At 43.9% G+C, this 16,515-nt stretch overlaps 1 protein-coding gene across 4 annotated transcripts in view; it reads left to right on the plus strand.

The window, feature by feature from the left end:
• Positions 1–672: 672 nt before the first annotated feature.
• The window catches only part of RANBP3 (RAN binding protein 3), a 324,639-nt gene continuing 308,796 nt past the window's right edge, over positions 673–16,515 (plus strand). Inside the window, exon 1 of one of the 4 annotated variants that reach the window (XR_014971945.1) lies at positions 673–818. Coding sequence is in view for 1 of the 4 variants with exons in the window: in XM_085637083.1 (XP_085493209.1) it covers positions 797–818 (22 nt within the window). In the remaining 3 variants the exon portion in view is untranslated. The remainder of the gene's footprint in view (positions 819–16,515) is intronic. The other 3 variants (XM_085637083.1, XM_085637084.1, XR_014971946.1) reach the window with 3 other exon arrangements.

A 16,515-nucleotide genomic window follows, 5' to 3' on the forward strand; every position in this document is an offset into this window, starting at 1 on the left:
GGGGAAATAAATTCTCCTGTTTATATTTTTGAAATGTTCCACTTTCCTCTTCTAAAATGTTGGCAAGTGTAGTAAACAGCACATCAACAAATCCCAAAATGTCACGTTTTCTACTCAAATGCTAGAAGTGGTGGAATTTTACTCAAAAATGTACAGCTGCAGCCCCTTTCAAATCTCCAATTAAAGCAGTTCCTTTAACACAAACACATAGATAGCTTTTGTTTCCTAGATGGAGAAAAGACGGCAAGGCACAAATTCCCTTAGCCTTATGTAAAGCAATTGTTGCTCTTCCGCCATATTGAACAGGGAAACTTTGCTACTGGAAGTAAAAGGACCGGCATGGGAAATAATAAACGGAACTATAAAAATGTAATTTTAAATTTATGTGTACCGAATACGTGGTCATTGTTATATTGTGATGTAAAAATCCAACAGCTTATTTTACAATACATTGTTGTACATTTACTGTTAACTTTGAAACGATGATGTAGATCATTTGCTACAACATTAGACAGCCAGTTTCTGTTTTAAAGTATTATACTTTATTGCGCACTCAAGCGCTGAACTATGTAATAACAGGAACGTGACTGTCCCTCCAACATGGCCACTGAATTTACTGGCGCGAAGAGAACCCAGGGAAAACTGACTCGCGCAAGATCCGTCCTAACGTCTCCAGCGGGGTAAAGGGGGCCCTGAGCGCAGTGCGCACGCGCCGCCGGCGGCCTCGGCGGCTTCTCAGTACTGGCTTAGCAAGCGGGTGATCGCGGTGCTTTGTGGGAATCCCGAAGGGAGTAAAATGGCGGACCTGGCGAATGAAGGTAAGGGAGGGGGCGGCGGCCGTTGGACAGCGGGAGAGGGTCTGCTGGCATGGAAGCGCTAGTTGTACCCATGCCTTTCCCTTTGGAAGAGAAAGAGGGGGCACTGTTCGGCCAGACGGGAAAGGGGGTAAAGGCACCGGGCGGGGGGAGGTGAGAGCGCGCCCATTTCTTACATGGAAATACACCAGGCCTCCCTGTTGGGCGGGGGCATACTTTAGGGCAGCAGGCGGGCCCGGAGCCTGCTGCCACTACATCACTGACATAACAAAGGTGGCGCGCATACAAGGCACTTGTGTTTACTCACACGGGCACCTGCTCCTGATAGGCCGCTATCTCTGGATTGTGTATCATCTGAAGTCATGGCAATATCCTCCCTGTAGACACGTTAATCGGCGTTCTAGCAACGTTTGGAAATGCCGCCAGACAGCACTCAACCCGGTTGGATGCCTTGAGATCTCCTCTGTTCAACTTTGATGGCATCTTGTTTTGTCATATTGGAAAGCTGTCTCAAAAACAGAACAAGTGTCAAGTCTTCCCGAGAAGCGTGCCACCTGATACATCTACTGCGATGCAGCCTGTTGGTGGTTTCCACCAGTAATAGAAGCATTACAATTAATGTCATTACTTTAGACTACACATTCGTATTTTTTCAATTTAATCGTAAGTTTTTATTGCGATGATTTCCTACCCAGTGAATCATGTGTTTGAAATTCAGAACCTATATAAATGTACAGTGAGGCCGTTGAAACCTACCACAAGGTTGCTTGGCATAAATAATGTAATAGTCACTTGACACTCAATACCCATAAGTTAACCGCGATCAAATAGGTCTTACATTGCTTCAAAACTTATTTAATAGTGACCGTGAACAATCTCCAAGCAGACAAGGTATGAAAAGTTAGTAAGGGCATTTATTTAGTAAAATACAACAAAGAGGTCCCCAGCCAACTGGCCAGCCCTTCAAAACTACACATTCTATAGAACGAGAATGTTGCATCGACACTCTTAGCTATGTAACAATGCAACAGACCGCTTTCGTTCTGATGTTTACTTGTTTTTTTTTTAAACGACCCTCCAATATGAAAATTTAGTTCACATCTCGTGATTGCAGTTATGCGATGGGTTTGTCAAAGGAATGACCACGAGTTCAGAAGGAGGGTGGTTGTTAAATAGCTCTGTTTACAGCCACACGCTCTAAAAAGTTCAAGTCGTGGTCAGACACACACACGTCCAGTCCAAGGTAGTTATATTGCTTGTCTGGAGTCGTTCACGTTCTTCAACCGTGTCATCCGAGGAAGGTTGAAAACCGTAACTTGGATTGCCTTTTGTACTTTGTTTATGTTTCTATTTATTTAGGCATGCATCCGTAATTGGTGATCTAGCCAAGTGCTCAAACCTGTGTTGTGCACTAATCTGCAATGAAAAAGAAACGAATGGCATAATAAAAATGCGACATCACTTGGTAGACGATGGCTTTAAAAACTAATATATTGAAATCCAGTTGCGTAGTGGTATTTTTACTTTTTTCCAAAAAATTGCAGTTGTTGTCGAGGTGCTCATTGCTGACACTTGAAGTCAAACAAGAGAATATTCGAAGTTAAATAATTGAATTTCAATTTTTGAGCACGTCGTTGGCAATATATAAGGCTTCCAATTATTTTGTTCTGAACGTGCAGACAAAAAACCATCAAGTTCCGTCTGTGTGGAAGTTTAAATAGGGACAAAAGACAGAAATAGACCGTACTAATGTGTGAGGCCGGTACCTATGCAGAATATTAGGAAGGCGAGTTTAAATAAATAGCGAGCTTTCGCAATAAAGCTTTTAACGGCTGATGTGCATGTATGTGCTTTACTACAATGCTGATATAGTTTCTTACGACCGAAACCCTTCAGGCATCGATGCGCACGGGTATATTTGTACATTAAATTAATTAGTAAATAATCCAGTTTTGCATGCTATTTTTATTCACAAAACAAATACGGGTACATTGAAATAGAAATTAATAAATACTCGTAAACCTGTGGCCCTCGGTGTCAAGTGCACAGCGGAGCTCGAAGCCCTGACCGATTGACAGCATCTGACAGACTGGTTAGGACCGGGGCCATAAACACAGTTCCCCCGCATTACGTGTTTCTATATATAGTGACTGTGACATCAAGTGCTCCAATACAGAGCTACAATTTCAAGGTAGCACATCTTGCTAGAATTCTTCTTTCAAAGTATGTTATGTTCTCCACTAGTACCACAATTAACAATTGGGATGTTTGACGAAGTGAACCATCAGCTGTACTCAATTTGTTTTGTAGCAGAATGAAAGACTGGGGTGAGAGGTGAAATCTTGACCCTAATGTCCTCTTTTAGCACGGAATGCGGACTCGGGAGTAATGCTCTAATTGTGTTACAGCTTGTGGTTGCACAGTTTATTTTCTAGTTTCACGACACAGAACAAAATAACTTGTGCACATATTTATCACTTTTTTGGCATTTATCTACAGAACATTTTACACCAACCTAGTTTTAATCTTCATAGTATTTCCATATTATATGCTGTTATACCTCATTTCCGTGATTAAATAACTTTTTTAACTAAATAGTATAAATAAATGTGCAGTTATTTTATTCGTTGCTCAGAAACTAAATGAGACTTTGGGTATTATCACTTATTACCTTCTTAGCAAGACGCACCTAAAGTCAGCGAAAAACGGATAGTGTTCACAGAAAAATAAAATAACAGACTAAAAGCTATCTGAATAATTGCAAGGCAGCACAGCACTTTGTAAGTACCACTAATACTGCTTTAAGCCACGTAAGCCAGATCATAGAGTACATTATTGAGGCAGTGCTTTCTTCATTTCTGGGCAAGCAACGCTGGGATTCTTTTCACTTAACAGCCAGTTTATCACTTCACATAGAGAATACAGCCGAGTCACATTTTGTCCAACCAATTATCAGGACTTCTTCAAGGCTACAACATGTTGAATGCAATTAACGTTAACATTGTCTTTTTTCCTGTCTTCTATGTGTTACATTACATGGCCATGTCACAACTAGTGTTGTCTGGTTGATCAGAGATGTCTATAATTCTGATGTAAGGCTTCCCTTGCACGTAAAATAGCCTAACTTTTCTAGTATTATGTACCATCCTTTTTCACATTTTTAGGTGTCGCCTACCAGATAGCCTCTAGCTGTTAGTAGACCACAGATTCTTGTGGACCGTACCGGAAACTTACAGATGGCTTAGAGCCCACTGCTTCTTGCCATTTGTTGGCTTTATTGCCACTCTCATTTGCTTGCCTCTTAATCAATGGCTTGCCTTCATCTTCTTGTATGTTCCTACCCTGAAGGATAGCCTCTTTATGGGCCTTATGTTTCTTTGTCTTCATTGTGTCCTTCCTCTGCTCACATTTAGGGAACTGCTCTTTTCTTCGTCTTTCAGAATTCCTTGAGTGTGCACATGTTCTAGGTTTATTCTGTGTTTGCTCCTCCTCCCAGCCAACTGCACGCCCCCATGCTCATTGTTGCTCTCTCCTTCCACTTTGCCTTTCCCTCACATACTGCTTTTCCTTTCGATGCTCTACCTCCCCTATGTTTTCCTTTTTTTTCTTTGCAATAATTTACCCTAAATCTTGCCATATCCTCTCCCCAACCTGCTCTCTTCATCCTCTCCTTTGATGTTTATTCCACCTCTCTTGATTTAAAAAAACATATATATATATATTTATTTGTAATTGGTGGGCACAAGTGATTTTTTTTAATTTTTTTTTTAAATATCCAAGTGGCATTTGTCATCCCGGACCAGTAAAGAAAATACGTCATTCAGTAGGTGTGTGCATGTATGATGCATGCTCGTTTTCTGAATGGTGCATCTTCTTGACGTCATGACACAGACACATACGCTTCCATGAAGTATAGCACTGACAAAAACATTGTCACGAGCCAGTAGATCACACAGGTGAGCCTTGTTGGCCTTCTACTGTGTGTGTGTGTGTGTATATATATATATATTATAGTGTGTATATTACACAAGGAAACGGTTCACATGAATTGTATATACACTTTCATAAGTCTTGAAGGAGTCTTGATTGTGAGGCTGAACACGTTGGCTATGTTGTATTTCTGTTTTAAACAATTGCAATTTCTGTCAAGTGGAAAGACCCTGGCTTTCATAAGCGAGCTTTAAATAACTTGTGTGCCCTTCCCTGATCAGTTGAATTTGGCTTGTTTCAACCAAAAACTAAACGTCATGGAGTGTTGTCTAACTCGATATGCACCACATTATTTTTTCAGGGTATGGCAGGGTATGCTCAGACGTGAGTCCCTTGCTCACTTTGCCACTGGATTCAAGCAAGCCTGGCTGAAGACGGCTGAAATGCCAGAAACCGGTCCTAGGAAGCTTGTTTCCGGTCCAGGGAAGACATGGCTTGGCAGTTCGGGCTGGACTGTTCCCATGAGGCACAGGGTCAGACTGAGTTGCATATGGCCATGTCTGAACTGGGGTGGCAGAGTGGGCTAAAGAACGGTGATGGATTAAACCCAGATCAGTTGACTGGGGGTGAGTGCTTGCAATGTTCAACACTCCGTCCATCATTTCGTTTGGTTTTTACATTATTTTTTCAGGCATCACTTGATTAAAAGAATGCAAACTGTGTGTGGAAAATGTAGCTACAGTCTCTCAGTTGTATGACATTACACGTGGTAGTCAGGGTTGCAGAAACTTGAAATGCATATATTGAAGTCCAGTCGTGATGAACAAGTCTGAAAAATTCTACAACTTGAGTAATAGTAGGTGAGTAGCAGGGTATAACGAAGGAATGTGAGGTTGATTTAGGGTTTGGGTGAGAAATGGTTGACGGGACATGTTTTGATGGTCTTATTCGAACAGAAATCTTGTTTTATTAATACAAGCGTTAGGATGTGGGTAAGGCTGAGCTCCACTCAGAATTATGCCTTCCCTTGATTATTGCTTTGTAGATGGGACTACCGAGCAAGTCATTAGCACGGGTACTTGTAAGAGCACCCTCTAATCTGCATATTGACCGTTCCTCCTGATCAGAGCAGGGCAGGGCTGCTGTAAAAAATCCGTTCCATTGTATAATGTTGCAGGGGTCTTTGGAGCTTAATTTAGTTCTGTACTGAATTTGCTTGTGTTATGAACCCAGATTATCAGTCAGGTTGGTTTGGTGAAGTGTCCCGTTTTATATTAGATTAGAGGCTGCTCCTCTGTTTTAAATATTCCTGTCCATTTATTTCAGGTAAACAAATCACTGTTTTTCTTTCTCAAGGTGTGCTGCAATGTTTTTACCCTGGCAAACGCCAAGTGATTAACTTTAAATAGCCAGCCCTGTTAAATTTCTCATACATACTTTTATAATGAGTTTCACCCTAGAGACGCAAAAGCAGCTGTCAAACTCAAAAAAGTAAAAGGCCTAATCTAGAATGCTAAGAAGCTTAAATGGCAGAATTTACTATAATGTCAGATGGTTTGAAGTAACGGGACATCTCGGGTCTGACTGGAACGTATGTATTCCAAATTTCATACCGTGTTTTGACTCAATCAATCAGGTGTTTAAGTGCAACTACTCACCCGTAAGGGTCTCAAGGCGCTGGGTGGGGGGGGTTCGCAGGTTCCAGTCCATCAAGGAGGGGGTCTGTCGAAGAGTGTTTCTTGCGAAGATGGGGAGCGATATTGTCTGTCTGAGGTGAAGCGGAAGGTCGTTCCCCGTCTCTGGCCACGCAGAAGGAGAAGTAGCGGCCTCCCGATCTGGTCTTTCTGGTGCGGGGGACCACGGCGTAGGAGAGCTGGGCTGATCGTAGGGTCCTTTGGGGTGCGTGGAATTTGAGTCGGCTGTTCAGGTATGCTGGTCCGGTGTCGTGGAGGGCCTTGTGAACGTGGGTTACCATCTTAAAGGTGACTTTAGCTTCGATGGGGAGCCAGTGGAGTGTGAGCTGGTGCTGGGAGATGTGGCAGTGTCTTGGCAAGTTGAGGACCAGACTTACGGCGGCGTTTTGGATGTTCTGTAGCTTGCAGGTGAGGTTTTTGTTTATTCCGGCATAGTGTGTTGTCGCAGTCAAGCCTGTTGGTGACCAGGGCATGAGTGACGGTCTTTCTGTGTTTGAGCGGGATCGATTTGAAGGTCTTGCGGAGGGTGTGGAAGCAGGAGGACGAGACAGAGTTGATCTGGCGGTCCATTTTGAGCTCTGAGTCCAGGATGATTCCCAGGTTGTGTGCGTGGTCCGTGGGGGTCGGCGGGCTTCCGAGGGCGGGGGGGCCACCAGGCGTCGGGGTTTGGGCCTATGATGAGTACTTTCGTTTTGTTGGTGTTTTAGTTGTAGGCAGCTGTTTTTTATCCATTTGGCAACGGCTTCCATGCCTTCTTGAAAGTTGTCTGGTGGTGTTGGGTTCATTGGATAGGGAGAGGATGAGTTGGATGTCGTCTGCGTATGACACAATGTTGAGTCCGTAGGTTCTGAGGGGGCGAGCAGAGCCATGTAGACGTTTAAGACTGTTGGGCTGAGGGAGGACCCCTGGGGGACTCCGCAGGTGGTAAGTGTAGGGTCCGAGAGGAAAGTAGTGGGGGGGGGGGGGGGGGGGAGTCTGACCAGATTATATAGTTGCACAGCTAGGTGCAGCCTGACTCCTCGCCATGAATTAACTAGAAGCGTGTGACAAATCTCGAACAAATAAAAGTATAATTCAAAAAAACCTTTATACTTCATGTTGTGGTCAGATAATTTAGGTGACTGATGTATATTGCCATTACCTTCCAAACTAGGTCACTGGGATAGAGCAATATCGCTTCACAATTCCTACCAAAATTAGTCTTTTCCCCTTTTTCTCTCTTCTCGATGTGTTTTAAACAGGTTAAAGTGAAAGTTAGAAACCATACCCAATAATTTTATAGGTGCGTGATGCACTGACCTCTGAGTTGACTTTGCTCTCCCTTGTTTTGCCAATGAACCATGTTAGTGTGGCTGTTTTTTTAAAAGCACCGAATGTCACAAAAATTAATTACTATAACTTGCAGCTCTGCTCGCGTACAGGTAATCATTTCAGACAGAAAATGTATTGCAACCGCTGAAAGATTATTAGATAGCACTATTCTCTGAACTTCTTGCTAGTCGAAAGTGCCTAATACGTCTATAATTGTTGTTTATGTTTTGTGACTCATTGAGTTGGCACAGCAATAAAACAAAACAAAAAAAGCAACCGCAGTGACGCACCTGAAGGCTATGCTTTAAAGCTTTTTGTGGTGGGTGTTGTGGAGCTACGTTGATTCTGTCTATACCCCGTCTTCAACCCCCCCCCCCCCCCATTCCCCCCTTTGAGGTTCCACCACATTTAGAGGTGGTGGAACTAGCGAATTTCAATGGTGGGTGGACCTTTGTTCCATGGGTCCACTGGCTTAACAGCATCTGAATAGCCTACTTCAGTTAGGGTGTTGCAACCACTGTGAAATGCCTGACAACCAGCAAACGGCCCCCACCCACTAGTGCACTGCGGCTACTCCAAGTGTGTCCGCAACAATGCTTATGTATTTTTTCAGAAATGACACCCATGCTTTGGGGGGTAATATGATAAAGTCAAATTCGCATTTTTTAATCAAAAGTTCCCACAGTGTTAATGAAAGCACTTTTTTAGAAAAATCTCCCTATAGCGTCCAGTATTTCTAAATATGGTTGCCCACAACTAGACAAATAAATATGGTGTCTGTGACACCCCGTAGCCATCCTGACCGACTAGTAGACCTTCTGTTCATTCGCTGTGAACATTTATATTCATAAAACAATTTTTAGGTCTCGCCTAGCGATGCAGCGCATGCGCTGTTTGCTTGCGAGACTATTGTCGTCGGTTTTGCTGTGGAAGCTCCACCCATGCTTCTTATTGGTGCGTGTAAAAAATGCATGCTTTTGATTGGAAGGGAGGCATGCTTGTTCCCTCCCTGTCTCCTGTTTGCCGTGCCTGCCCGGACAGGAGATGTGCACGGCGTCTTTTGCTCACGGCGTTGCTGTGACACAACCAGGTTAAAACATTTTTGTGAAGTTCTGTACCAAGCAGCGTGTCGTCAGATGGATCTGTCCCATTTCAGGAACACTTCCCACTTTGGCCGCATTGCAAGTACAACACTATTTCAAGCATGCACTTCAATTACGAAGTTGTCATGTGTTGCACATCTGATAATGCACTTTGGCGCTTCGCAATGGTGTTTAAAGCGCTATACAGAATTTTTGACAATCAAAGCGACATCTGTCCCTTTTCTCGATGCACGTACAGACAGGCTCTGAGTATATTTATCATCTTAAGAACGCATTGAGCTATATATCCAGGCGCTTGTCGGCTTTCTCGGATTCGGAGTGAGCATGTCTCAATGTGTGACTGTTGTGTCGTGCACGGCTGTGCAACCGTCTTCGGGGTGTGTGCCCGCCTACCTGCCTGCCGCTGCATGTAACTGTGTTTGCCATCCATGCTGCAGGCGGCACGAACACCAGTCGTTTGATTTTCTGCCTGGTTTCAGTAAAGACTAGGCTCGTTCGCACCCAAGGGACTGATGTGGTTTGTCAAAACCAATTAATTTTCTTCCTAAGAGTGCTTCAGGCTCCCGAGGATCTCACTCAAGTGCTTGCACACCCAAGAATCAAGGGAAGCGGTCAATAAAACTGCTTCGCAGCCTACGAACGGCAGCCGGCTGCAGCTCCCATAGCGCCGAGCACAGATGTGCCCACCCAAGGTGCGCACCCTCTCTCCCCCGCAGGCCGAGCCTCCCCGGGCGCCGCGTGACCTGTTTAACGCACCAGCTCTGGAAGGGAGGCGCAGCTTGCACATATCAGCAAAGAAATCCATCAAGGATGCATAACCTAGATGCTGTTCAATGGTGGGGGGTCAGCCGCTCAAACCAGTGCTGGGTATCGATAAAGACTAGGGCAGGACCACAAACCATCTTTGACTGGTGGCGTTTCATGTCCTGTTTGGTAAACTTAGGAAGCACTTGGGGCTAACACCTTTTACCACCTACTATGAAGGCAGGTTTCTGGAGGATGGTGCGACAAGAACGCTGGAATATTTTCGATGCGTGTTACTTTGTTGTGGTTGTGATGTGTGCTTCTGGGTTTTTGTGCTGCAGTATTACAAAGCGATGCTGGCTTGTTCAGTGTTGGGTTGTGTTTGGACTGTTTTGCCCAGCTATGTTTTTAGTGTGTGATGTTGCGTGTGTATGCTATTTTGGTATTTTCTATTGTTTACTCTCTATATGTCTACAGTGCTACATGTCCGCCCAAAAGCAGCACATGCCTTTAAATTTCTAATACCAGCATGGCTTTAAGTGGGATATAATACTCGGGGGGGGGGGGGGGGTTCTCTCAAAGGGGCGTGGCCAGTGTAATTAATGGTCTGTCCTTAAAAACACGTAAGCCAAACATCTGTGCTTAGCATAGTCCCTCCTTAGTACCTCCTTGTGTCATTTTGTAACATCCCATGAGGACACCCTCCTGTTACGTGTGTTGTTACTCGGTAGGCTTTAATTACAGCCTCAGAGCACTATTTTCTCAAATAGCTTTTCCCTGCGGCTGTTGCAGGCAGGACACGTTTTCTCCTAACGCTTTATTTTTAATATTTATACCACTGGCTTCAAGCGCATTTGCAATGCAATAGGTCTCGGATTTGCGAGAGTTTAAGCTATTGGCATTGCAAATGACAATGCCTTTTATTTATCTGTTTTAAAAACACAAAATCATAAATGCGAGACCTATTGCATTGGAAATGTTTGTTTTTCTTAGTTAACGAAAATGGTTATCTTTTTTGTTTCTATTCAAAATCTAGTTTTGTTTGGGCGATACGCTTCTCAGGTTGGCTTAAGTTAAAAAGCCTTGATTACCAAGACTGGAAGTTTAAGCCACTTCCAGTCATATCCCCTAAATGGCTCTGGTATGCCATTTCTTTGGTCTGGGTTTACAGCTCATTTCTCATTACATATTACCAGCAATATTTTGAAACATGCATAAATATACATAAAGCGGACTTTGGCTCCCGCAAGAGGAGCATTGCTTCCTAATCTCATGCGTTGGGCTATTTGGTGCATCATTCCGCCTCCTTTAGGGTGCTCGTATTGTAATGCATCATGGACTGTTTTACATCTCAAAAACTACAGAGTTATCGCACATTAAATACATTTTCATTGATGCATTTTATCCAGAAAGTATTCATGACCTTCTTCTTTTTTTTTTTTTTTTTTTTGTTCATTCTAGTTTTGCATTAGTTATTAAAAAAAAAAAGGCGCCCGCATCATTTTTTGATGCGTCATAAACTTTAAAAAAAAGTACAAATGTTTTTTTATTTATTATATCCGTTCGAAGGATATATCGCCAGCCTGCAGTTTTTTGTGATTGTTAATGTATCTTTGAATTACTGTATATTTATTCCACATATAGGTTGCCACTTTTAAACAGTTTATTTAAGTTTGTGGCACACTGCAAAAAGATAAAATAGCATCACACTAACTTGACTATCCAAACCTGTTGGCTTTGAGAATGCTCGCTAAATGGTTTTCTGCAGGTCTATTCAGTGCAAAATGTTTCTCTACTGGCCCAATGTTGTCCCCTCAGATAGAAGTTAAGATGATTTAGACTGCAGCTTTTACTGTCCTTTACTGGTTGCAAGTATTCTCACAGAATTATTAGTAAATATTTGTGATGTACTAATGACTGTCCCATGCCTTGTCTGCACTAAGCATGAAGCAACTTTTCCTTCTTATGTACATTTGATTATATATTTAAAATCAGTTTGATGGATGGCTTGTGGTGGCAGCAGTATTTTGATCTTTCTGCTGTGTTGCTTTTGGTAGCCTGACGTAATTCTTAAAGCATATGACACATTCGGTAAAGTTAAAGGCTCGCAGCGAACTGGGCCCAAAGACATTAGAGGGCTAGGAGCACCGGATTACATTGCACATTCTTTTTATTCTTTAGTTATTTGCCTAGTTTTGTTAGGCCACATTTTCTCAGGGCAGCAGTGATGCTGCTTTTCAGTAAGCTCATAATAACCTAATGTAGGGATGCGTCACACGTAAATAGGTTGGGCTACTGATGCTTAGTACTCTAAGCCTCTTAACTAAACCGACTCCTTAGGGCGGGGAATGATTGCATTGTCCATCAAGTTTCCATAAAATATGACCTAGAGCTAGGGTATTATTTGTGAGCTGGTTTATGATGCACTATCACAACTTGGTTGCGGTACATGAGACAAAACATGCCAGCCAGACTAATTTTCTTTGATGCAGTGTGCAATGCCTGCTATCAATGACCTATTTAAGTTTTTCAGATTAAAAGACTGGTACATATCAACGAACCAACTAAAAGTTCTGCTGGAAAGTTCCATGCCTACGTTTTCCTGAATAGATTGATGTTGAGTCCAGTACTGGTTTCAGATGAGGCTGAAGATTTCTGAAATAGGAGTACACCTATTTCTCTGGCAATTCCTACAAAGCTTCTATTTAACATTCAGTAGTTATTGGCACATGAGCTTATTGTTTGGGCTTTATTGCTTGCTTACTTTCCATATCTGTTGGTTGACTGATATGAAATGAGATTTAGGGATGTGAAATTGTGTGTTTAGAAAACCAAGGGGAAAACCCAGTTTTTACTTATTTATATAGAAAATGCCATTGATGGATACAGTGGTCCAAAAATGTATGTCCTTCTGTGTGGCAGAGTACCGTATGAGTGCAGCTTGATACTGTTTTGCGTATAAATTTCTCTTTTTAGGAGAGAGCTGTAAATTATGTTTGAGATAGTAAATGGTTTTAGTGTATGCACTTTTTTAAGGCGGTTAAGTTGTGGCTTTTTTTAGGTTAGAGATTCTTGATTGTGTATTGTAGTGATGTTCAGGGCATTTACATCTTTCAACTTCGGGGATAAAGTGTCTTGGGTCTTTGTATCAGTCCCAGGAATTTGTGCCCCTTCAGGTTGACAGTTGCAGTCGATTGAAGTGAATAAACATAAGCTTTCACATGCAGAAGCATCCCATGGTAATTGTCTTGCTGTTCGACTTGACTGTGCTCTGCAGCACGTGTGACATCACATGCCAAAGCCCGAAGAGAGCTGGAGAAGCAGCGGGACAGCTGCATCTGCCTGGTCCTTACTGCACCGGTTTGAATGAACGGAGCGAGCATGTAAGGGACGGACACAGTTGTGGGGTGACAAGCCCATTCTTCTGGCATGACGGGCTAGAGTCAGCAGTAAGTGTCAGCCTGGAACCATAGGCTAACACTGACAAGCGGGGAGCGGTGGCGCTGTCCAATGTAAGGCAAATCTTCTGGAAGGCTATACTCACAAGCCCAAAGCCACAGATGGAATCATAAGGATCGGCCAGTAAACCACATCTTCAACCACAGATTGAATTATGTGGTTTGGCCGGAATGGGGGTTGTTTGTCAAAGACGAAGGGGGGAAAAGCACAAAAGGGGCTGCAGCTAACTCAACTTTCTGCGCAAATTCTATCCGATCTCCAACCAGATCTTGCCCTCAAAGAAATCTACTCCTACAAAGGAGATCTACTAAGTGGCACTGCAGAAGAGAGAAAATTCAACGCCAAAAATGCTGCACCACTCTCTTCCAACCAAAAATATATACTAAATTATGCTTCTTGAATGACACAGGATCTGCTTTTTTCTAGTGTCACTGGGGCTCCGGGCTTGCAATCACCCTCTCAACCACTCGAAAGTGCAAGTCACAGGGAAGAAGACAGTACTCAGGCAAAATCAGCCAAACTAGGATGAGGGACCAAACAGATCCCTGCCATGGCCCTAGGACCACCAGACCATACTGTGCCTACACTGCAGCAAACTGGGCACACACTCCAGTTGATTCCGCGGAGGTCAACACAGCTTATGAGCATGATCCGGAGCTAGTCTCTGCCCGCCCCCCCTCAGCGGGCCCAAAATTGGAACATAGAACCACCTAATTTGTGGTCTAGAAAAGACACCAGCATCAGGAGGAAGAACTGCAAAACAAATTAGCCCCTAACTATAACGCAGTTGGACAACCCAACGTCTCCAGACCAGGGCCAAAATCCCTTTAAAAACCTAAAGCCCCAGATCGTCCAAACAACTTCACTCTCTTCAAACTGACCAGTCAAGTCACTTGTCTCCTCTGTTTCTGCTTTCGCAGGAGGGAGCTTAAAGACATCAACCAGAAGCTCCGTGGCAACTCTCACATCTTGGCACACAAGAATGGGACGATATGTTAGCAGCCTACACACAGGATGCCCAGGATACATCCATGTGTAGCAACCCTCTAGCAGTCGAAAAATAGGCCAGGGGCTTCAGGATCACCGGCGGGGGAGAAAACTTAGCACCGAAAGCGCTTGGGCAATTTGTTAATAAACAGTACAACTCTTATTGGAGGTTCTACAATACCAATCAGACTAACTGAACATGCAGTTTATCCTTTTTAACACTCTGGCAGTCTTTATACCAGGCTTCAATGGGAAGTTAGGAGATATGAGCTTACTTCTCCAAACTGCCAGAACAGACCTTATGATGGAAAAACCCAGCTACGGGTGCAGTTCATTAGTGTACAAACTAGCATCTCTTCCTGCAGTGCTGGGCAACTTATGTAAGGATATCAAAAACAGAAATTTGAGTGCCAACAGTCGACCTCCTAGGGAGCAGCCTCCCCTCACAGAGCAAAAGTGCGCGGGAACCCACCCTCTTAACGACCTGCACCAAACCTCTAATAAATCTGTAGTGGAATTTGTTCAGTCATGAAGTGTGCCTAAAGACTGCTACGACCCAACCAGACAATGAGTCTTCTCCAAATTCCTGGACGGGACCAGATTCCCCAGATCCAAAAACAAATGCAAGGCAAAGAAGTGCCTAATGGAGGAAATGCTGAAATAGGAAGCCTGTCTTAAACCAGACATACATTTCCCCCCCCCCCCATTATAGGATAACTGCGACCACATCCATTGATAAAGCTGAACAACCACCGGAATCTGTAATGACCATGAGCCATCCGTCCATCACAGGAACTCCATGCAAAGCCACCTCGGGGACTGTCGAGGAAGGGCTCAAACGCGACAGCAAAGAACCAAAAATAGAGCATCCATGGAACCAAGCACCTCTAGAGCAGGTGCCGGAACAGCCCATTACCTACAAGCTTCCAGCCTAACACCACATCCAACCAACATGGCCCCCCAGGTAGCACCAGTTAATGGCGACTGTCAGAAGGGTTTAGACCGCGCAACCAAGAGGGATAACCATCCAGAAAACATTACAGTTCATACCACACTCACCAAACCACTGACAAGCCAGAGAATGTCCGATGAGGCAGCCTGATCTCTGCCTGATGGGCATGGATGTGGCACTCTGCCTTGGGGAGGCACAGCTCGGCTGACCCAAGGGGGATTCAATGACGTTGACCAATAGGGCAGAGAAAGAAGGGCAGGGGTAAGGACCCAAGCACTGTCTGATTACCAATACTCCGCCTGTTGCTTTTCTGAAACTCTGACAAACCAGGCCCTTGCGGCGGCAAATTCACAGGGGGACACTAACCTCCTTCTCTTCAGTACAGAATATAAATCCAGAGGATTGCACCACGTCCTGAAATGAGGAAATGTAGTCTGGCTGCTGGCAAATATTCCATCTTGGACAGATCTATCCTCAACAGACTTGAAGTCAATAGAATTTATCTGCTGCAAAACCCCACTGAGGAGAACTCCTAAAGACTATTTAGGGAACATTGAAAACTGCACTGAAAGTCTTGTGGAAAGCTCCGTCTTTTTGGGAACTGAGGGAGAAACATAACCCCCTTTTAAAAACCTGGGTATCCTGCACATCTACTATCAGAGGGCAACCCATCTGCAAACCAGGTTGCCTAACCAGAACAGGCTGGTGCTTATTGGAGTACCTTGAGCGCCTTAAGCTAAGAGCCACCATTGGGAAGTTCGCCGACGACAACCTTTTCGCAACCACCTACTACTCTTCAACTACAAGCCGGAAAATAGATTACACTTTTGTCTCTTTCCCTGTTCAAACATGTAATTTAATTCAAATTGGGGGGCAAAGGCGATAGCGACCACTGATGCCAAGAGCTCTAAAAAAAAAAAAAAAAAAACTATGTCCATCTTGGAATGGTCACGGACTGCGCCTGAGTCAATCTCTACAATCGGCTACAAGAAGATCAGATTTGCACAGGCAACAATTTGGCATCTTTCGCAATCCTCCACATCTCTCTTGGAGGCATTGTCTAGAACAAGTGATATAGAGAGATGGGAGTCCTTCACCACCAACATGGCAGAGACTTTTGCTGTTCCACTAAAACCAAAAGTGCACCAAAACAACAACAGGATGGGGCGCATCCCAAAAACACAATGGGTTCAAATCAAGAATGCAAAATGAATGATCAATCGCACGCGAAGGTCTTTTCGCCACAACCCAACTGACGAGGCCTCTCGGACACTACTGCAGCAGCAAAAATTACATCTAAAGAGATTGAAATGGTCTGCCAGCAGACGATGAGAAGAAGAGGTCTGGGCACAAAGTTTGCACTAAATTTTGGAGAAGGATCAACAGTCTCACTCGCGCCTGATAGGGGGGCGTTGCCTCCCGCATTTCTGAAGAATAGATAAGATACTTGGGGGACCCCTTCCATCAAGACGGCACCCCGCACACTACCGGGCCAGAACAAAAAAAACATTCAGTTGGAA

This window comes from Triturus cristatus, chromosome 12, assembly GCF_964204655.1.
Source record: "Triturus cristatus chromosome 12, aTriCri1.1, whole genome shotgun sequence".
Classification (NCBI taxonomy): Eukaryota; Metazoa; Chordata; class Amphibia; order Caudata; family Salamandridae; genus Triturus; species Triturus cristatus.